The sequence below is a fragment of the Giraffa tippelskirchi genome, chromosome 7 (assembly GCF_054371585.1).
Source record: "Giraffa tippelskirchi isolate mGirTip1 chromosome 7, T2T-mGirTip1v1.2.pri, whole genome shotgun sequence".
Classification (NCBI taxonomy): Eukaryota; Metazoa; Chordata; class Mammalia; order Artiodactyla; family Giraffidae; genus Giraffa; species Giraffa tippelskirchi.
In genome coordinates, this window is record NC_137281.1 from 142,502,545 (window position 1) to 142,524,559 (window position 22,015).

General features: G+C 50.0%; 1 protein-coding gene and 1 long non-coding RNA gene across 4 annotated transcripts in view; one reads left to right on the forward strand and one right to left on the reverse strand.

Moving 5' to 3' along the window:
- Positions 1 to 5,214: 5,214 nt before the first annotated feature.
- The window catches only part of MAP3K9 (mitogen-activated protein kinase kinase kinase 9), a 78,818-nt gene continuing 62,017 nt past the window's right edge, over positions 5,215 to 22,015 (reverse strand). Inside the window, exons 6-12 of one of the 3 annotated variants that reach the window (XM_081508884.1) lie at positions 18,152 to 18,392; positions 15,614 to 15,736; positions 13,765 to 13,918; positions 11,442 to 11,510; positions 9,900 to 10,012; positions 7,817 to 8,623; positions 5,215 to 6,427 (exon numbers count right to left, since the gene is read on the reverse strand). In XM_081508884.1, the coding sequence (XP_081365010.1) occupies positions 5,943 to 6,427; positions 7,817 to 8,623; positions 9,900 to 10,012; positions 11,442 to 11,510; positions 13,765 to 13,918; positions 15,614 to 15,736; positions 18,152 to 18,392 (1,992 nt within the window). In that variant the 3' untranslated portion in view covers positions 5,215 to 5,942. Of the gene's footprint in view, positions 6,428 to 7,816; positions 8,666 to 9,899; positions 10,013 to 11,441; positions 11,511 to 13,764; positions 13,919 to 15,613; positions 15,737 to 18,151; positions 18,393 to 22,015 lie in introns of all 3 variants that reach the window. The other 2 variants (XM_081508883.1, XM_081508885.1) reach the window with 2 other exon arrangements.
- LOC145513234 (uncharacterized) overlaps positions 8,376 to 22,015 on the forward strand; it is a 52,410-nt gene continuing 38,770 nt past the window's right edge. The window contains exons 1-4 of the long non-coding RNA XR_014059226.1: positions 8,376 to 8,555; positions 11,115 to 11,286; positions 12,736 to 12,778; positions 18,270 to 18,381. This is a non-coding gene — a long non-coding RNA (uncharacterized LOC145513234). The remainder of the gene's footprint in view (positions 8,556 to 11,114; positions 11,287 to 12,735; positions 12,779 to 18,269; positions 18,382 to 22,015) is intronic.

Sequence of the window (22,015 nt, forward strand, 5' to 3'; positions counted from 1 at the left end):
ACTGCTGTTAAGTCAACACATTCCTATGCAAACACTTCCAGAGTCACCACCCGACTCAGAACCTCAAAGGAAGGAAGACCAGAAAAGACCTAAGCCCACCGCACAGTTCTACCCTCAGAGTGTTCAGGTGAGGGACAGGAAGAGCTGAGACTAGGATAGGGGGAGGCACTCGCCTTGGATGTAAAATTTAAGGGGTCACAAAAAACACCAAAAAACCCCTCTGCTATCCAGATGAATCATATTTCAAAGCAATACTTTAAAAAATTGAAATTAATGAAAAATTCATGAACACAAAATCAAAATTTTTTAAAATGTCAGGATCTCTCAAAGCAAGTAGTTAGATGTGAAGGATTTCAGGAACACAGGCAACAGGTTATTGGACTGGCCAGAAAGTTCATTCACATTTTCTGTATTTTACAGAAACACCCTAACTAACTTTTTGGCCAACCCAATACTTATGAAACTTGGTCTTAGACTTCAGGAAGTGTAGAGAAAGACCACTATATCCGTGGGGCTATCATCCATCAGGACCCCTCTAGATAAACCAATCTGACCTCTGGGTTCTGATTTCCTGGACATCCACCCAACACAATTCAACAGGAAAGGCCTGTCTCTGAACCTCTGGCACTGTAGTCTGGTGTCCGTTGTGAGATTCCTATCTAGTTGTCAGGTTCATGCCTGCCCATCAGGCAGGTAAAACTAGATTGTGGGTGTTTGCGGGGAGGGTGGATCAGACCAGTCAGGAGGGAGACTGGGTCAGGGGACAGGCAAGTCTGTCTCCAAAAGAAACAAAGAGAGGAGTAGACAACCTCCTGGCTCTGCCAACAGCTGGGCCCTGAGACGCTTCTCTATTTCCAGCTGTGGTCATGAGTGAAAGACCCAAAGCCAGGCCACGGGCAGGAGATGCAGAGAACCACAGCCAAGAAGAATCAGAAAGGACCAGTCCTACTGGCTCCAGATCACAGAGCACCCCAACCTTCAGAAGAACAAATCACGGCTCCCTGGGCAGCCTCGGGAGGCCAGGGTGCTCCCCTACGGCCCAAGAGCTGAAATGGACAAAGGAGGGGGTGAAGCCTGTCAATAGTGCATCAGGACAAATGGAAAATAATCTAAGTGAATGTGAGGATCACCTGGGCCATAGGGCCAACCAGAAGCGCAGGGCTAGGTCAGGCTAATTAGATACCTAACCCCTGTTAATTAGCCTTAATCAGCCAGGACTCCAGTTTCTGCCTCCTGCCCTTCCAACGCCAGTGACTGCGGTGGTGGGTGCCGGGCAGCAAGGCCAGGGCATAGCCAAGGAATGAGGCCTCCTCGGAAGCAGTGGAGAGTTTCCCCTCCTGATGTAGAGTTTTACTCATTTGAGTTCCTGATCTAAGAAAACAATGACACATCTGACCAAAGAGAGATATTCGGGAATGTGATCCTCATAATAGCTGTGACTTGACAAGAAGGCATCTCAGGCCTGAAGCCAAGGAGAGAAGCAGGTGGTCTAGTCAGTCAAACCACACGAGACTGCCAATATTTGACTTTCAAACACACACACACACACACACACACACACAGAGTCCTCCACAAAGGGAAGCAACCCAGCCAGAGGAGGCTTATCAGTGCTGGACCAGGGGCCGTGGGACTACAGACTTTCAAGCTACAGGTGGGGAAGGCAGCATCTCGCTGGGCTCACACACAGCTGGGCTCAGAGATCCAGCGAGAGCGACAGACGTGTGCGACATCACACAACTAGTGGGTGGGTAGCTCTGATCACCAGATTCCTGCCGCCCCATTCCCTTACAAGGTACCATGGGCGGCTCTCCCCCGACTCCAGTCCACAGTCTCCAGCAGAGACCTTGCAAAAGCCTGGCACTACAAAAGCAGCAGCACCTGTCCCCTCCCCGAAATTCTTTAAGAGACAACAGTGTTTCTGACTTGCCCTCACATGCCTGAGTCAGAGGTGGGCTAAATGAGACATGTGGAAATGGTCAAGGCTCTGCATTCACAGAGGTGCCTGCCACACCCGCATGGACATACCAACCCCACAGTGTACCACTCACAGCCATCCTTTGGTACCCGCTGCTCTGCACTTTGAAGAGTTAGGAATGCTCAAGAGGGGGTTCCTTCCTTCTAGGGGAGGGGGCGGGAAGGACTCTCCCACGGGGGGCTGTGAGCAGGATGCTGACACAGTATCAGGCCTAGATGCTCTTGGGGTGGTGACTTGTGTCCTGAGCAACTGTGGTCTAAGGGAAGAGCAGTCTTGTGATGAAGCCCCCACCACGACATGTGTCCCATGGGCCAGCAGACCCTTTTCCAAAGATTGTTTCAGGAACTGGCCTGATTCCAGCCTCAAAACACATCAGACTCTGGGAAATGACTCAAAGAAACGAGAGGCCCTAAATCATCATTTTGATGCTGCCTCCAGATCCCTGTCTCCCACTTCCTGCTCCATAAGACACTCATGGTAGGGATGATCAGCCTAACGATTTAAGTGGGGGAATTAGGAGTGATGATCGTAAACACCAGGTGCCACATAAATACAGTGGAAAAGCATGTGCCTGACCACGGTCCCCATTAGTCATTAGGTCAACTCCAAATCTTGCCTCTTCCAGAAGCCAGAGGAGGTTGGTAAGTCCCCTAGAGGCAAAGGTGGTGGGGACCGCACCATCAACTTCAGCAGTTTGTCCTGTTCGCTGGCCGGGAGCCACGGGCTTCTCGGACCTGCTCTGATACACGCTCTTTTGCCCTTGGGAGGGAAGCAGGTGATGACTGCTCTTACAGGAAGGAAATCTGAGAGGGACTAAGAGACAAGTTCGAGGTCAGACAGCAAAAGCAGAACAGAGAACAGAGCCAATGCATTCAGTCTCAGAGCCGGGTGCCCGACTCAGCAATCGGTCCAAGCAGCTTATTAACTTCTCTTCACTTGGATCTTCATCTTTAAGCATTTCCCCTTCTCTACCACCAAGTATATCAAAGGTAGAAGGCAAATAACGTACTTTTGTAAAGGTTAGGAGGAAGGGTTAGCATTATCCTGAGTCATCCACATGTCTGGTACCATCACCATCATCATCACTATAGACTCTCCCGATACTAAAGGATGTGAAGCTAAGAGCATCCTTCAAAGCCTCTTAGACATAACATATGAAAATAACTGGGACATCTATTGAGCCCCTGGCAGTGACCTGGATCCCCAAGGACAGAGGACAATGCTATGTAAAATCAGTGGAACGAACTGACGAAGCCAAAGGGGCAGAGAGCAGTGTCTGTTTTCCATCACCATCTTCCAGGAAGGAGCACCTGCCAAGAGCAGTGGGAAGTGTCCGAGTAAAGGGAAAAGGGGGGCAAGCTATTGCCCCTGCAGGGGCTTGATCCCCTGCTCCCAAAGCTGCCGGGCCCATGACCATGGAGACAAGGGAAGGTGGGGGGACAGAAGGCAACCCAAACCATACTCTATAGGACCCCATCCCACCCAAGCCTTGCCCCAGAGAGAGAGAGAGTGTGTGGCAGGCGGGGTCCCCTCAGAGACACAGTTTGGAGGAGCTGAGAGATGGAAAGTCCTCCATCGTCATGGAAGCCCACAGAAGCATCTTCGGAATAACCTGCTTCTGCCTCTTGCAGGTATAGCTCCTCCCTCAGCAGAGCCCCAGCCTTCCCTTGTCATCCCCTAGGTGGATGAGGAAGAAACGGGTTCAAGCTGTCACCCAGCGGCAAGGGTTTACTCTAGGCCAGTTACACCACCACTTCCAAGACAGATGGCCGTATTCCAACAAAATGACAAAAAGCAGAAAATGAGCAAAGACTCCTTGCCTCATTCCAGAGCGCTGGCCAGAGCCAGGGTGGTCTGGACTACACTGTAGGCTGCACTCACCAGAGGACCAGTGAGTGGGGCCAAGGGTTTAGAAATGTGAAGGTGACTTAGGGCCTGGGGCCATGGAGAGTCCTGGGAAAGGGCACAGGCCATCTGAGAATGAAGAGCAGTCACTTGGTTGGCTGAGTTGATGGGATTCAAGCACCGCCCCCCCTACCCTCCCTGCCCAGCCAAGCAGTGGGGTCGGGGGCAAAAATCATCTCTTTCAGACTGTCTTCGCTGAACAAAGAAACGGAGAGAGATGAGATGTGACAGTAGAACCTTGGGCAACAAAACCAACAGCGCTTCCCCACCCAAAAGTAGGTGGGGCCCTTGAACCTAAGTGCCTGCCAGTGGGCTCGTAAAACAAGGAACAACTTGAAAACCAAGGTCACTCATTTTGTCATCCCCAGGGCAGGACTTCTAGCATAGTCACAGAGCGAGCAGTGATCAAATCCATCACTCATGCCAACATCGCTGCTCTCTTGTCCTGCACCCAGGCAGCAAATGCAAGGAACCTGCAGGTGGGCCTCCAAAGTCTGCAGAGAAACAGTCCAGGATAAATGACAGGGGAGTGACGCAGAGAGTCTTGGGTTGGGACAAGTGTGAACTAAGGACTCTACTCCTGTCAAGTCGTTATCCCCACTCAAAGACAACTGTTCACACTCGCCTCGGGAGCCGCAGGGTAAGAGGAATAGTAGAGACCCGTGTGAGAAAGCTCCAGAAGCTTAACATTCAAGTCAAGGAAATGAATTCCAGAAAAGTCAGGATTGGCCTCTGTTCCTTCCTATCCAACTCATGGTCTGGAGCCCAGCAGCAGGGGCTACCTGTGCACAGAGACAAGAGGTCCTGGTTGGTCTCCAACACTCGGGACTTGAAGGTAAGGGTACATGAGGGGCTCACAGAACAACTTACAGGTATCGTCACTCACCACATCCATTCACGCAAGGAACTACTAAGGGCTCCATTTTACTTGAAGGGCATTGCAGAATAATGACGGGTGAGCAGGAAGCCCCATAGCTCCAACTCCCAGTGTCTAGGACCCACTTCTATATGCTATTCTGGTGCATGGTAGAGATACCTCCCCACCAAACACATAACCCCAAATCCACTAATTCCAGGGACTGGAGGGCAGATCAAGGCAAGGGAAGACACACACAGATCAGATGACAAAACGGGCAAACACAAGAACTTTGTCTCTGGTTTCAGAACTGACACCAGAGATTGAGCCTCCCTGGGCGATTCCTGGGATGAGCGAGTGTTTGCATCAGAACCGGGTCTGACCGCATCTGGACCCCCAGGTAGGAGATGGGTGCTGTCAACACATGCTGGTTTCTGCCCTTCTTTGAGTGTTTACAAAAGGAACGAGGACAGACAGACTCTGTTACCCTCTTTACTGCAACTGACTGTATTTCCTAACTCCCTCCTCTTCCCAGTTCTCACGGAGGCAGGTCCCATACCACTGGGAGGCTCAAATAAATAAGTGGGGGGTGCACAGAAGTGCAGCAGGTGGTCCCAGGTCCCTCAATTCCTGTGCCCAATGCAGGGGCACTCTGCCTTCTGTCCTCCAGCCAGCACCATAGGGCTTGGAACACAGAAAAGCTCACATCTCACACCAAACGAGATTCTCATTCGTGAGTGTTGGGAAAGCATGTGGAAGAGCAGCAAAATCAATCAGAGAACATCCAATACTGGGTGTTTGGGAAGGCTGAACTCAGGGCTAACAGAGGGACGCCAGGAGGGCACCCCCTGGGGGGCTGAAGAGAGGGAGCAGCAGACAGATTAGGCTGAGTGACTCTGCAGAGTCACCCTGAAGGCGAGGAAGACTGTGGAGGGTGGGGGACATGCACGCACCCCTCCCTCCCCTACACAGCCAGAGTTGATGGCCACAGCCCCTCCAGTGGACCTGGGGAGAGGGGCCCTGCAGGGTGAGAAGCCCTCTGAAGGGGCCCTGCTTCCATCCCTTCCATCTTCAAAGTGCATTATCAGTGCAAGAAGTAGGGCGGGAGGCTCAGGGGGGTCCAATTCTGAGAAAGGGCTGTGCCAGCCAGCTCCCCTCCCCCTCTCCTCCCACATCCCCCCTTGCCCGCCCTCAACCCTTTGCGTGCTAAGACCAGAACTCTTGCTGGATCTCATAAGGGGCAGGCCTGTGTGTGTTCAGTTCGGCTCTGCACAGCGGCACGGTGCTGTCCTGACTCTGGCCCTCTGCGTCCAGGTCCAGAAGCGTCCGCTCGGTGGGCGGCAGCGGCCCCGCCTGGAACGGCAGCAGGGCTGGCAGTCCCGGCCGCTCCTCCACGGTGCTGCTGCTGCTGGCCAAGCAGGAGTCCAGGTTGCTGGGCGTCTCCGTGCTGGAGCTGTTGGCTGGGGAGGCGCTACGGGCGTGGCTGGGGGACACAAACCACCAAGGGTCCAGCCTTTGCCGGTTGGCTGAAGGACGTGGCCGAGGCAGAAACTCCAGGGTCTTGGGTCTCTCCAAGGTAGAGTCCTGCTGGGTGTTCCAGCGCCTTGGGGTCGGGGGAAAGACCACATTGGGGTCAGGGAGACGGGGGAATTCACCGGGGTCTCGGCTGGGGCTGGGGGTTTTCAACATTCCTGGGCCAAGAGACAAAGGGAGAGGTATCAGATGACAGACCACACTCATGGGCCATGCATGCCACTTACTCCCTGCCCCCACCCCGCCACCATGGCCCTGACCACCTGGGATAACTTGAGAAATGAGTACCTACTCTGTGTCATGCGGTCTGTTGGCAGGCATTGGGGGTGTAACAGTGAACTACAGACCATGTCCAGGGCACAGACCATGGTCCTTGTATCTTATAATAATGGGACAAATGAGGTCATATCTGTAATGAAACAACTTAAGGAAATGTCTGTTCATTCTCAGTTCATCCATTTAATAAACATGTGACAAGAACGAGGGCTTCCCAGGTGGCGCTAGTGGTAAAGAACCCTCTTGCCAGTGCAGGAGACATAAAAGACACAGGTTCAATCCCCGGGTCAGGAAGATCCCCTGGAGGAGGGCATGGCAACCCACTCCAGTATTCTTGCCTGGAGAATCCCGTGGACAGAGGAGCCTGGCGTGCTATGGTTGCACAGAGTCGGACACTACTGAAGCGACTTAGCACACACGACAAGGAAAAAGCAGGTATCAGAAACCTAAAGACTAGTAATCTGGGGGTCTCTTTTTCCAAAGAGGCCACCTGTCTGATTTTAACAAAAAAATCTGAGCAGGAGAAGGGCAAGCTGAATAGTAAAGTACAGCTGTCACTCACATTCGAGTCTCACTGAAAGGGTATTGCCATGCCCTCTTCTCCTATGGGATTTCAGGTGGTTTTTATGTCAGATAGAGGTCTTCTAAGGAGCAAGGGATGGAGCAGGAGTGAGAGTGTATGCTCAGGTGTCTCAGATGTCAGCCGGAGAAGGACAGGGTGTGCAGCGGCACAGCAGTTCACCTGGACGCATCTCCACGTCTGAGAGTCAGGTGTGAGTAAGGGATGAGCGACGCCGGCTGTGATGCCCAGCTGGAAGCCTGCCTATGAGTGTGTCTGTACTCATGCTCTGTACTCACACTGTAATGAGAGGCAAGAGCCGAGCTACGTGGCAGAAAATACCCTCCTGTGTGTGGCCGGATTCCTCCCTGTAATTGCAGTCTTCTTTCCAGGGGAAAAACAGAGCTGGCCTCCTACCCTTGTTGCACCCTGAAAGCACTGTCCCATAGGCTCCCAGACCCGGGGCCTGAGCATCTCACAGGAGTTCCGGTTGGATTCTCCCCAGATTCTGCCTGTCTGGCTTCCCCTCTTCAGGGAAGGCTCCCTGAGGCACAGGATGGACAGAAGTCAGTCCCCTCCTGCAGCACAGAGCAGCCTGTCTCACTGGTTGAGTCAGAGGAGGAACTGGAGGTCAGCCTGACATCTCCACTCCTGGGAAAAAGGCCCTAAGGCGGGAAGGAGGAAGGAGGAAGAGGAGGAGGGCAGGTCTCACCTGCTCCAGGGCCGGGACTCAGCCCATTGCTGGAAGAGGGGCTCCTGCTGGCTGGAGCCGCAGCCGGCTTGAGGGCCCCGTCGGAAGGAGTCCGCCGGTGAGCGCTGGGCTGCGCGGGGGCCGTGAGGGTGACGTGGGTGGGGGTCAGGGACTGCTTCGGGTCTCGTTTGAAGCGCTCCACTCGGACGTTGACCAGAGGGTTGCGGGTGCAGGGGCTCAGGGCCGGGGCCTCCACGGGGCTGACGGGCATCTCGTATACCACGATTTCATCGCTGTCGGATCTCAGCAGGGAGCGGGTGGAGTTGCACTCGGAGATGGAGGAGAGAGACAGCAGCGTCAGCGAGGTGGAGGGGTCTCCTAGCAACAGCACGGGCTCCTCCTTCTTGAAGAGCTTCCGAGATGGGGGGCTGGTGCTCCGGCGGGGCCGGCTGGCTCTCAGGAAGAGCCCCTCGCGCCTCTTCTTCTCCTCCCGGGCTGGTGGCTCGGGCTCCTCCGCGGGCAGCAGCTGACACTTGCCAGCTTCCAGCAGGTCAAACCCGAGGCCCGTGGCCGCGAGGACGGCCCCGCAGCCGAGCAGAGCCACCTCGCAGCGGCGGTTGGGGGGGCCGCCCCGCTTGAGGCTGTTGGTTGGCGTCAGCTGAGGGGTACTGGTGGCCGAGTTGACTGGGGTGGGCTCCTCGTGACCGCCGTCGCTGAGGGGGCCATCCCCATCTTCCCCACGAGGGAACGGGATACAGAGGTAGGACTGGTTGGGTGATGGCGGGAGGCGACTCTCCCCACTCCGTGGGCCTTCACTGTCCTCGTCCTCTGCGAAGACGAGAGGAGTGGAGGGGGAGCAGAAGATGGGAACTAGGCGGCAGGAATAAAAATCTGGTCTTTCTCCCCCACCCCAGGTCCCCGGCTTAGAGCTAGGGATCCAGAGGTTAATAATCAGGGGTGTAGGACCAGGAACCGATAGGACTTCACGCCTCCACACTGAACAGTGACCAACATGGGGAAGTCACTTTCCATCCCAGAGCCTGTTTTCCCATTTGTAGAAAAGGGGATCTGCCAGTTTGCTCCTTCTGTCCTAGAAGTGCAGTGTCAGTTTCCCAGAACACGTAAATCCTTAATTATTTTACAACTTGAAACTGGAAGGGAAGGGAATTCAAAAGGGAGGGGATATATGTATAACTGATTCATTTTGCTGTACAGTAGGAACTAACACTGGGCTTTCCTAGTAGCTCAGATGGTAAAGCATCTGCCTGAAATGCGGGAGACCCGGGTTCGATCCCTGGGTGGGGAAGGTCCCCTGGAGAAGGAAATGGCAATCCACTCCAGTATTCTTGCCTGGAGAATGCCATGGACAGAAGAGCCTGGTGGGCTACAGTCCATGGGGTCGTAAAGAGTTGGACACGATTGAGTGACTAACACACACACAGGAACCAACACAACATTGTAAAGCAACTATACTCCAGTAAAAATTAATTAAAAAAAAAAACGGGAAGGGACCTTGAATTTCTAGAATTGACAACCTACAGACTTGTCTTAAGACCAATTTCCTGCAAAGGATTAGAATCCTCGGCATGGATGAAGGCCAATCTACTCTATGGACTGACTTATTATGACCCTGGAATTCTAGAGAGAGGAGTACTTTCTGAGAGACAGCCCAGAGAAGGCCTTACACATTTAGTAATCACAGGGCAACACTGGAAGAGCCTCCTTGGAGGAACACTGGGGTTCCATCGCCATCTCCCATTCTATGGACTCCCCACGTTAAAATACAAGGAAACAGACCCAGGAAAGGCAAGTGCCTGATTCCACGCCTCCCCCTGTCTCACTGCCCTAAGGAGACTATAACCAGCCCCTTGGGACAGGAGGTCAAGGGCAGATTCCACAGCAGCGGGGGTGATGCGGGAAGACTCCCTGTAATGGGAGTAGAGCAAAAAGAGAGGGAATAGGGTGCGGGACCAAGAGTTGAGGAAAAGAGGAAACAGCCCCATGAAGCAGTGCTAGAGGTCTCTTGAGTCCAAGAAGCTCCAAGCTGGGAGTCCAAGAGCTCCCTGAGGGATCAGGGGAGAGTTAAGACAAAGGCAATGCTTACCCATCTCCATAAGGCTGGTGAACCCCGGCAGGGCTGGACTACTCCTCGGGCCCTTCCCCAGGTTGGGGGCACTGGACGACCACTGTTTGTATCCATCTACCAGGGACTTGAGGCTGAACGAGAGGAAATGAGGAAACTGTCAGAACTGGTTACTCCCTTCACCCTCAGCTCCGTGGGCCTCTCCCCATCTGCTTCATTACAGCAAAGCCCAAGAGCCTCAGGGTACAGGCAACAAAGCTTACTGCGCCCACCTGCTTCACTAACAGAAGTGCACATGCTCTAGGGTCAGAAAAGCAGAGGCATGACACACCCCTTCACATGCTGCCATGGAGCTGTGGGAAGACCTCCTGGGCAGGCTGGCAGGAGAATAGAAGGAATGAGGACTGCCTGGCCCTGGCCAGGGTCTTGCCTAAGCCCAACTTAAGGGAGAGGCCAAGATGCCACAGATACTGACTACAATACAACACACTGGTGACGTTAGAAAAACTGCAATGCTGTGATGCGCAGTACAAGGCAAGCACTGGGCAATGAGCTCGCAGAGATGGGCCAGGCCACTCCACTCACACCACTTCTCAGTTTCTCCTTCCAAGCCTCCGGCATGCTTAGGCAACTTTCAAAGCCATCCACGTTTCAAATACAAAAATCAACCGACAAAAGCTGCGTCAACCCAGTGCACTTTGGGACAGACCTATGTGGGTAGTACATAAGGCTGGACTCGAACCCTCGGCCTGTCTGGGAATGGAGAGGAAAAGGAGAGGAGCTGGCTTTCAAATCCCCATTATCAGCTCCCAGTGGCAAGTCAGTAACTCCAAGGACACAGACGGGGTACCCTACCAACCCTCTTACAGGACAGGGCATCAGAGGCCCACAAGCACTGGTCTTTTCCCTAAAGAACTGTGAAGCAGGCCTGAGGAATCTGTGGGCTATGATTGCCAAGGAGATACTGGGATTATAACCAGGGGCGGGTCTCATTTTAGGACTAGAGAGAGCCATTCAATTAAAGCCCACTCTTCCCGGCCCATCTCGAGGGAGGGGGAAGGACCAGTTTTTTCCCCTGCCTGCAGATCTCTGTTTCGAGTGCTATCAGAAATACCAGTGAATTAAAGTACATTCCAGACATCAGTGATTTCAACCAAAATACACAGCCAGAGAGAAATATGCTGCCAAACCCACAGCCTGAGACTTCTGACTGAAAATCTTATGAATCTCTTCCAGCTCTGGATCCAGGGAATTCAGATCAGCAGAGTCAAAGCCTGTGCTAAAGACCAAAGGATAAACAGCCATGTACTGACTCCCTAAAACGAAGGATGCTGGGCGAATCTTAACAACAGGAGTGGTCAGGGCAATGAGGAAACATAAGTCAGACCAACACAGGAATTTTCCCAAGGTGCACGATGGTACTGCTTCCAAACAAAAAAGTCAGCATGGTCTTGGCAATAATGAGGCTTGATTCTGTGGGGTGCACTGTGAGGACAAGGAAACGGGGTTGCGGGGGGAGAATTATTATAGTACATGTGATGAGGTGGTAAAGATCAGACTCACCCCAAGTGGAAATGTGGAGACTCTGATGGGGTACTTAAACCATTAGCTTTCTCCCGTCTCTGAGGGGATCTTCAATGAATAAAGAGAATCAGTAGCAGGCAACAGTGGGTACATGCCGCTCAGCCTCTCCCACCTGAGAACCCTCAAGGCTGGGCTCCTGTTACGTCGCCAGCTGCCCTCCCCTTGTTTGGTCTGCAAAGCCCACACCATGAAGAGATCATAACAAGATGGCCCTGCTGGAATGGCCACAGGTCCATGACCTCCCTATCCATGGGACAAACATCCCAGAGCCAGCCACAGCTTAATTAGGGGGGCTGTGAATCCATAGATAGCCACTGATAACAGACAGTGCATATGTTTCCTACAGAAACATACTGTTTTTTTAAAGGATGGAGATGCAAATTCACCTAATGCTGCTGAAGTCAGTACAGGTTTTTGTCATTACATATTTTCTTCAGTCAATAGGAACTAACATTAGAAATGGTATCATACGGAGGCTCTCAAAAATTCCCGACATTAAGTCTTTTCCTGAGACTGGGTAGATTTTATTTCTTCAATGGAATTGATAATCATGAAAAATTAAGTCACATATTTTGAACTACTGCAAAAGTTTTGAGGGAAAAATCTATGAAAGGAGGAAGAAAATTCCAGTTAATGTTTTGTGTAATGTTGAAATGCAGTGAATTTACTAGCAAGACAAAAAACACCTTGAAATGAAACAGAACCAGAGAAACTGTTGGGATCTGTAGCCAACCTGGTAAAGCCTACCTGGAATCACATGAATGTCATAAATACCAAGGGACTCAGGGTGACTGGGTTCCTCAGCCCCAGCTCAACCCCACTCCAGCCAAGGCTCAAGGGACAGACTGAGAAGTGCTTGCAGTTGCAGAATTTAATACAGCAGAGCAACCAGGGGACTCCATCACTGATTTCTTACACAGCTTAGGAAGGCCTGCCCTACATATCTAAATTTTCTGTTCCAAGGTAACTAGTGATTTCCAAACCCTGGCTTCAGAGTCCATCCTTCATGAATCAAAACTTATTTTCACCTTCTAACATAGCAAAATAGATTTTGGACATGAAATCTTAGTATTCAGAGAAATACCAAGGCCAAGGCCAGTTACAGGTTGAGGGCACCTTTAAGTCTAATAGTCAACCTTAGAAGCTCTTTGGAAAGCCACTAAAAAGAATGAAGAGGGCTGCTGCTTGTCCTTACACTCGGAAAAGTCAAGAAATATGGTTCTAGATTCTAACACAAGAATAAGAAGTATACCCCATCATGTTCATTCTTCAGGTTTGAAGCAGAACTGCATGAGAAGCATGGAAGAATCATCAGAGTAAGTATTTACATAAGTTTATTTACGTAAGTTTACTATGAGTTGCCCACCTTTTAAGGGACTTCCCAAAGATAAGCTTACTCAGGGTTAACTCTGTGAGACGGGTATGGAGAGAATCCCCATTTGACAGATGAGGATACATAAGACCCCACTGCTGGGTGTGGAGGAGTCAGGATTCACACCCAGGCAGCCTGGAGTCAGTGTTCACGTGCTTCACTACCACACTCCAATCAGCTGGTCTATGAAAGACCTGGATCCATGGGCCACAAGCCCACAGTGAGAACGCGAGCACATCCAAGGCAACAGGGCGTGCTGTGTGCTTTGCCCAGAGGGGTCTCACACACATCAGCGTGGCTAGGGGGTGGGCTCATAGAGAAGGGCTAGTGGCCCTGGAGTGACCTCCGCCTGCACCTCCAGGGCCGGGTAGCTCTGCCTGCCTCTGCTTCAGGGCGAGCCTCCGCTCAAGAGCCCTGTCATCTTGCCTTTCCTTCTCTCTCCTCTGGGCAGACGCTTTAAAGACAAGAGCCAGGTGTAAGTGAAACACTCAGGCAGAATTGCTCGCAAGCAGCAGATGCTTGGGCTACTTGCTACTCTAAACAGGACGCTCCAGGGGCCAGCAAACTAACTCGTGAGCTCCATCCTGCCCATCATTTGTTTTGGTTCAGTTTCACTGGAACTCAACCACGCTCATTCACTCACATATTGTCCATGGTCTGTGGCTGCTTCTGCATTACCAGCACGTGGGGCTGAGTACTTGCTACGGAGACCACATGGCCCACAAAGCCTAAAATACTTCCTACCGGGCCCTTTATGAAAAAAACTGTGCCAACTCCTGAACTAGGAGGTTCCAGGGAACAAGGCGATTGAAAAACCTTCCTGTAAAGATCAAGAGGCATGTAATTTCTTTGAACAAGGCGAAACACACAACAGAGAAAAAGGTATTCCACGCTGCATTTTTAAAGGATTTCTCATCATCTGGCTCTTACCCTTCGTCTCCTGAGGCAAACTCCTTCTGACCAAGTGTACTTGGTCCCCACGTCCGCCCCTTCTTCTTAGGGGCCCTCTTCTCCTCCTCCTCCCCCTCCTCCTTGGGGATGACAGAGCTCCGGCCCCAGGTTTTGCTGCTTTCGCCTGGTGTCACTGTGAATAATAAAGGTCAAATGGGATCAGGAAAAGAGAGAGGTGTCCCCCTAAACTAGCCTCTCCCCGACCAGCCTCACACACTCACATAAGTGGAGCTGCAGGTGTGGGGGAGTCAGACTGTGAGCAATTCTGTGCCCAAGTGGAACCTGCTGGGCATGTAAGGGAGTTCCCAGCCACACTCACTCTGCACCCTCAAAGTGCCAAATGTGGGAAAACCACCCAGATTCTTCCGAGTCCAATGGAAGGTGGACATTCTGGCCAGCCAGTCACCAGAGCTCCAAACAGACCTGACTTAGGGAACATATTTTATTTGGAGGGGAGGTGGGAATTGGCTTGGGGGGCGATGGTGGTGGTAAGAAAGTAGGTGGGAGAGATAAGGAGTAAAGATGATGTAGAAGTGACAAAATTTTGGTGAGAAAGTGCTGGAAAGCAAGGAAGTGAGGAGTTCAACACTATGGAGAAGGAAGTTAGGGACAGGAAAGGGGGAGCAACAGGCCTGGAGAAATATAACAGAGAGGGGAGGAGGAAGCTTCTCCTGACCCTGACACCTTAGAGCAAGGGCTGAAACCCAAATTCTTCAGAGACTGGCTTTTTATCATCAATGAGTGGAAGGAGCGTGTTAGTTGCTCAGTCGTCTTCGACCCCGCAACCCCATGGACTGTAGCCCACCAGGCTCCTCTGTCCATAGAATTCTCCAGGCAAGAATACTGGAGTGGGTAGCCGTTCCCTTCCCCAGGGGAGAGTGGAGGGAGCCAGTTACCAAAAAGCAAAGAGTTAGTGAGACTGAGGCAAAATACAGAGCACATGAAAAAAAGAATCCACTGATTTGACTTGATTTCTCAAGGAAAGCCAAAAATTCAGGTCTTGGGGGGTTTTGGGGGAGATGAAATCTCTCTATCTTTAAATTAGGGCATATGCCCTTCAACCTCTCCCTTCCACACACTAGGAACATATGGATATATGTGTGTGTATGCGTAAGTTCTTTTTAATAAACACCATCATAAAATAAAATTGGCTCAGATTTGGCCTATTGTAAAGTATTTGGCAAGTTTACCTTGGAACCTACACTTTGACAAAGCCCCTTCTTAGGAAGCATGGACAAAAGAAACACCATGATGCCCCAAATATGGCAGAGAGTGTCCCAGGTCCCACGTCCAGGGCACCTTCATCACATCCCAAATTACTCTGTTATTCACTAAAGATTCCGCCAACACCCACAAACCACTCTGCAGGTATCTGGCTAATAGTGAAAGGTAGAGGAGGCAGGGTCAAGTTCATGGAGAGACGAGGTAATGGGGGTAAGGGCTTGCATACATATGTGAGTGCGTGCATGTTAAGTCACTTCAGTCGTGTCCGACTCTTTGCAATAGTATGGACTGTAGCCCACCAGGCTCCTCTGTCCATGGGGTTCTCCAGGCAAGAATACTGGAGTGGGTTACCATGCCCTCCTCCAGGTGATCTTCCCAACCCAGGGATTGAACCTGCGTCTCTGAGGTCTCCTGCATTGGCAGGTGGGTTCTTTACCACTAGCGTCACCTAGGAAGCCCTCACACACGTGCATGTGTACACATATTGTCCAGGAGAGGTGGCAGAGTTATGACAGAGCCAGCCTGACCAGTCTGTGGTTGGACAGAGCAGGGGACAGGTGCCCTGGTGTGTTCTGGCCCCAGCTAATTTGGGAAACAGACTTACACTGGATGGCACGAAGGCGAGGGATGATGGTGGGGCTCGCAGGAGGACTGGAGCGGCTGTTGATCAGACTCTTCCTTTTATCCATGGTGGGCGAGGCCTGTACTGTGAACTTGTGCTGGAAATCTGCTTGGGGGAAGACAAACAGATGTGTGTGCATTAGAATTTTCCCATTATCAAATTCTTATGAACTACAGGGATATATGGGCTTCCCTGGTGGCTCAGTGGTAGAGAATCTGCCTGCCAATGCAGGACCCTGGGTTGGGAAGATCCCCTGGAGAAGGAAGTGGCAACCCACTCCAGTATTCTTGCCTGGGAAATCCCATGGACAGAGGAGCCTACTGGGCTACAGTCCACAGGGTCACAAAGGAGCTAGACACCAGCAACTAAACAACAACAACAGGGATATCTGGTCCAACACAGGAAATATAGCCAATATTTTATAATAGCTATAAATGGAATATAACCTTTAAAAATGGTGAGTCATTATATGTGCACCTGAAACTTGTATAATATTTTATATCAACTCTACTTCAATTAAAAAAAGTTCCTATGAGAGAACTGACACTTGCTGGCAGCCTTGAGGGGTGGGCACTATGTCCTGAGAAGCTCCTTTTCAACTGGGAAGTGTTCTCTTTTAGAATCATTTCTTTTTCCCATAGGGATGTGGCGGCTGGATGTATGTAGAGATGGAAGCTTCATTACCCAAGTGAACTTCATTAGACTGTTTTCGTAAAGCTGTCTATATAATGTGCATAGAGGTAGCAAGTACTTACTTGGAATAAATTTTTAAAATATCATGAGACCTTGTTGATTATTCTGTGTGTGTGCTTAGTCACTTGGTCGTTTCCGACTCTTTGCGACCCTTTGGACTATAGCCTGCCAGTTTCCTCTGTCCATGGGATTTTTCAGGCAAAAATGCTAGAGTGAGCTGCCATTTCCAGGGGATCTTCCCAACCCAGGGATAAAACCCACATCTCCTGTGTCTCCTGAGTGGCAGGTGGCTTCTTTACCCACTGAGTCATTGGGGAAGCCCAGTTGATTATTCTAGGTAATCTAATATAAAATACATAAACTACTCTGTCTCATACAATCTATTAGTACACATCTCCTTTTGTCAGGGACCAAAGCAGGGAGACAGATGCTTCTCATTAAGTGCAGGGTAACAGGATTAACCCACAGAACCTGAGAAAGTGAGGGAGATGCAGTTAATGGTCCAAATTCTAGTTTATTCCAAAGGTGTTTACATCAGAGCATGAGGAATGTAAATTGTACATTCTCTGAGTTTCTGGGCTTCATTCTGCCCATCTATCGAAGGGCTTATCATAAAGATCTGCCTGTTGGCACCTAGGTTTCCCCTCTAGACGGTGATCTCCCTGGAGCTGGGCTCCATGGCTTTCCTATCTGCTTCCTTAGCACACATCAAGATGCTGGCACATGTTGCTCCAGAGATGCTTAAAGACTCTGTGTTGCCTGAAAAAAAAAAGTGTGCAGCAACACTCACTGAATTTCACTACGTGGATTCTCTTGTCTATACCTAAACCACCATCCCAGTGCTTAAAATCATCTACTACTGCTCCCGTTACACTATTTTCCCTTGATTCCTTACACTTCTAATAAGCCTGCTTCCTGGGGACGGACAGGCTCAGAATACAATGAACTTTTTAATCTACATAAACACATACTTGAGTACTCACCTCCCTCCGTGGGTAGGTAAACTCCAGAGACTCTAATTCATAGTTTCTTATTTCTTTGCATTTTCCCAAGGTGGTCCCTACTGCAAATGTACCTTTGCTCAACTAATGTGTTTCTGAAAGGTTACGTGTAAATCCAATTCTTAAACATCCATCCTAATCTCAACTGCACACAGAGAACTAATTATTACGGAAACCCTGAGTTATTTTGCAGAGCCAGGAGTCTTCTTATCTCATAGGCACATACACACATTCACCCTGGGATTCTTTTACCCAATGACCTCTTCATTCTCCAGGCTTTCCTACAGTGAGATGTGCCTGCATGCACAGCCATGCTTTCTAGCAGACCGGACCGTGCCTGCCTGTCGGACCAAGGCCGTGGTCATGGCCTTGCTCTCATGTTCTCTGTGCAGTCACACTCCAAAACTCCCTTTGGAAGGGTGAAGCTTCTCAGCAGGCCAGGCTTTCCCTGGAATAGAACCCAGGGTCTCCAACCAGCTCTATAAGGAACCCGGGGTCTCATGTTTCTGAGCCCAGTCCCTGGTTCCCACAGACCCCCTGCCACACGAGCCCCTCAGCCCACTTGCGCTTCCCCCAGTTTGTGGGTGCTCAGTCACTTCAGTTGTGTTTGACTCTCTGCGACACCACGGACTGTAGCCTGCCAAGCTCCTCTGTCTATGGGGATTCTCCAGGCGAGAATACTGGAGTGGTTTGCCATGCTCTCCTCCAAGGGATCTTCCTGACCGAGGGATCAAACCCGCTGGTCTTACGTCTCCTGCACTGGCAGGCAGGTTCTTTACCACTAGTGTCACCTGGGAAGCCCTCCCCCAGGTCTCCGGGCACCAACCAGAAGGGAGGCTGATGCGATTTCCATCCTTGAGCTTCAGCCGGCTCTTCCTGAACTTGCCCTTGCGCTTCTTGACCCGGGGCTTCTCCTGGCACAACTGGTGGATGATGATGTTGAGCTCTCGTTCCAGAATGTCGATCTCCCGCTCGGCCAGCTCCTGCTCCCGGCGCCGCAGCAGCTCCTCCTGGTTCTTCTGCTGGAGCGCGGCCCGCGTCAGCTCCTCCTCCCAGGTGCGCAGCTCCTGCCGGGCAGGTAGAACCATCAGAGAGAAGGGGGCACCCCCCGGGGCAGTGGGGGGGCGCTCACCCGTGGGAGAGCAGTGCTCACAGCAACCTGGACAGCTCTCCTCTAATGCCCCACACTTCACTCTCTGGAGGAGATGGGGGGGCGGCGCTGGATAGCTAGTTGGCAAATGAACACCTGACCACCTCAAATGGTAAGGGAAGGCAGGCTCAGAAGAGACATCCTGAGTACACAGCTAGGGTAGCCACAGGCCAAGCCCTGCAGAAGGGGGCTGAGAGTTCCTGGTGCTGGAGAAGACTCTTGAGAGTCCCTTGGACTGCAAGGAGATCCAACCAGTCGACCCTAAAGGAAATCAACCCTGAATAGTCATTGGAACGACTGATGCTGAAGCTGAAGCTCCAATACTTTGGCCACCTGATGTGAAGAGCTGACTCATTGGAAAAGACCCTGATGCTGGGAAAGATTGAAGGCAGGAGGAGAAGGGGATGACAGAGGATGAGATGGTTGGATGGCATCACTGACTCGATGGATACGAGTTTGAGCAAGCTCCGGGAGATAGTGAAGGAGAGGGAAGCCCGGCGTGTTGCATCCATGGGGTCACAATGAGTTGGACACAACTTAGGGGCTGAATAACAACAATACTTTGACTGATTGATCAAAATTATCTGTGACCAGGATAAACAGTAGAGTTTAAGTAGAAAATATAATCATAATCATATAATTATGATCATATAATCATAATCATGTACTTAACTTTCACAGTCTTGGTTCTATTTTGATTTTTTTTTCCTGTTACATAAAGGAAATTTTTTAAAAACCAGAGCCAACTTAAGGTAATCTAGCTTAAAAATGAGCCTGCTGTAAATGAGTCACACTCCAGGCATCATCTAACATGCAAATAAAAATAAATACATTCCCAGGGTGGCTGTTCAAAAGGTTCTTGAGGCATGTCATCTAAATCTTGGTTCATCTGGTGAGTGAATCCACTGAGGCATGTGTTTGAAACTTTCATCTTATCTTAAAGGGCAACCATTTGCTCTAGAGGGGCGGAGACAGCCCAGCAAAGAAAAGCAAGAACATTTCCTGAAGTCTTTGCCAGGCCCTTGCTCTAGAAACACTACCACACTGGGTGGGAGAACCTCTCCCTTGTCTTCCCTTTGTCCTTCTGCATGAATTTATAAATAAACTCAGCACAGAGTTCCTAGGAAGAGGTGGGAGATTACAGCATCAGGAAATAGGAGAGAACCCAGGAAAGAGAATAAAGCATCTGTAAACAACTTTAAAAATCTGGATTCTAAACTATTAACACTGGTTACTGTAGGCCCATGATGAAGTGAAAAAAGGCTGTGGCTCAACTGGTAAGGAACCCCACCTGCCAATGCAGGAGATGCAAGAGATGCGCGTTCAATTCCTGGGTCGGGAAGATCTCTTGGAGAAGGGATGGCAACTCACTCCAGTATTCTTGCCTGGAGAATTTCATGGACAGAGTCTGGCAGGCTACAGTCCATGGGGATCCAAAGAGTCGGACATGACTGAGCGACTAACACTTTTACTTTCAGGATTGAAATGGGGTGGGAGCAGAGGGTTAAAACTTTAGAAGCTTTCATGTCAACAACCTGAGAGAACCAGCTCTAAAAAGGGGGGAGCTTTTTTTGTTTTTCCAATAATGCAGCCAGAGAAACACTCCTGTGATTGGAACTTAAAATTCTCAATGAAACGCTCTACTCTAAAAAGTCATTCTGCTCTAGAAAAAAATATAGAAATGGAACAAGGGCTAGAAAAACAGTATGTGAACACATACTGGGGAAGCAGAGCAGCAGGCAGAGAGCAGAAGACAGAACAGAGGCAAAATGGAAATAAAATATTCTGATGAAAGGAGTGTTTCATTCAACTTGCCTTTCATTACCTGCTAATGACCATTGAAGTGATAGAAAGAATAGAAATGAGAAGAGGATGAGCACTTTGAAGGTTGGCTGGTACAGGGTAGATTCTCAGTAGTTGCTGATTAACTATTGAGTCACTGAATGAACGAAAGAAATGAGGAGAGGAGAAGACAATGTTTATAAACGCAACCCTTCTTTATGGTAATATGGATTCATCACAAGTGCCTGAGAAATGAGCTTGAACTTTCGAACTTCTTTGATGAACAGATTGATTGCTTGTGTGCCCTCCAAATCCTTGGCTTTCTTGTTCCCCTGCTTTGTTTTCACCATCAGAACAAAAACACATAGAAGATTCAGGAAAATTATTCTTGGTTGGTTATTTGCTAATGGGAAAGCTATAATTAGTTCAAGCTACTCTCAGCCTTCCTAAGTCCTTTCTCCTACATGCTTTTGTCTAAGGAATGGCTTGGGTCTAAACTCCTTCCTTTAAGGGAATTCGAACCCCAGCCCAGAAACCAATCCACCCTCACATACAAGGGAGCAGCAGGTTGAGCTAACCTGAAGAGTGAATTATATGGGAAACCAGGACATTTATGGAGTACTGGCCTATGGCACCATATACCTGGAACCCCTCCAACATGGTGGAGGTGCCAATGTGTTTCTTGTGAAACACCTATTTGGGCATCAACTCCATACTATGTAAATCACATCTTTCACATACAATGATTTAAGAGGAGTCTCTCCAGAGAGAAAGCTCATCATCTATCTTTACCCTCACTTGTTGAACTCCAAGCCTTATAATGGAGACGTATCCAAGTTCAAGGCAAGGACTTTGAAACACAGTGGTTGAATCTGTGGCCTTGGGCAAGTTAAAATGGGCATCACATGTAATATGGAGGTAACAGCACCAACATCACAGGGTTGTATTACCTAAAACAATTACTAGCTTTTTATGCAAGATTATGTAAGAATTCATATAAATTACTTAGAGCATGGCATATAGCACATGCTCTACACATGTTAGCTATTATGAGAACTGGTTTGACCTTTCCTAGTATCTGCTGCTGCTGCTGCTAAGTCGCTTCAGTCGTGTCCGACTCTGTGCGACCCCATAGATGGCAGCCCACTAGCCTCCGCCATCCCTGGGATTCTCCAGGCAAGAACACTGGAGTGGGTTGCCATTTCCTTCTCCAATGCATGAAAGTGAAAAGGGAAAGTGAAATCGCTCAGTCGTGTCCGACTCTAAGCGACCCCATGGACCGCAGCCCACCAGGCTCCTCCATCCATGGGATTTTCCAGGCAAGAGTACTGGAGTGGGGTGCCATTGCCTTCTCCTAGTATCTACTTTCTGACAAAATCCAACTTTCATTTTTCTTACCGGTTAGTATCCTTATAATGTCATCAATCAAAAGAAATAATCGGAGAACTATATTCAATATCCTGTGATAAACCATAGTGGAAAAAATATGAAAAAGAATATAAACATACATATACACACACACACACACACACACACATATACTTGCATCACTTCTCTGTACAGCAGTAACAAATGCAACACTGTAATTCAATTTGTTTTTGTAGTTCAGTCACTAAGTTGTGTCTGATTGTTTTGTGACCCCATGGACTCTAGCCTGCCAGGCTCCTCTGTCCATGAATTCTCCAGGCAAGAATACTGGCCAGTCCCTTCTCCAGGGGATCTCCCCAACCCAGGGATCAAACCCGAGTCTCCTGCATT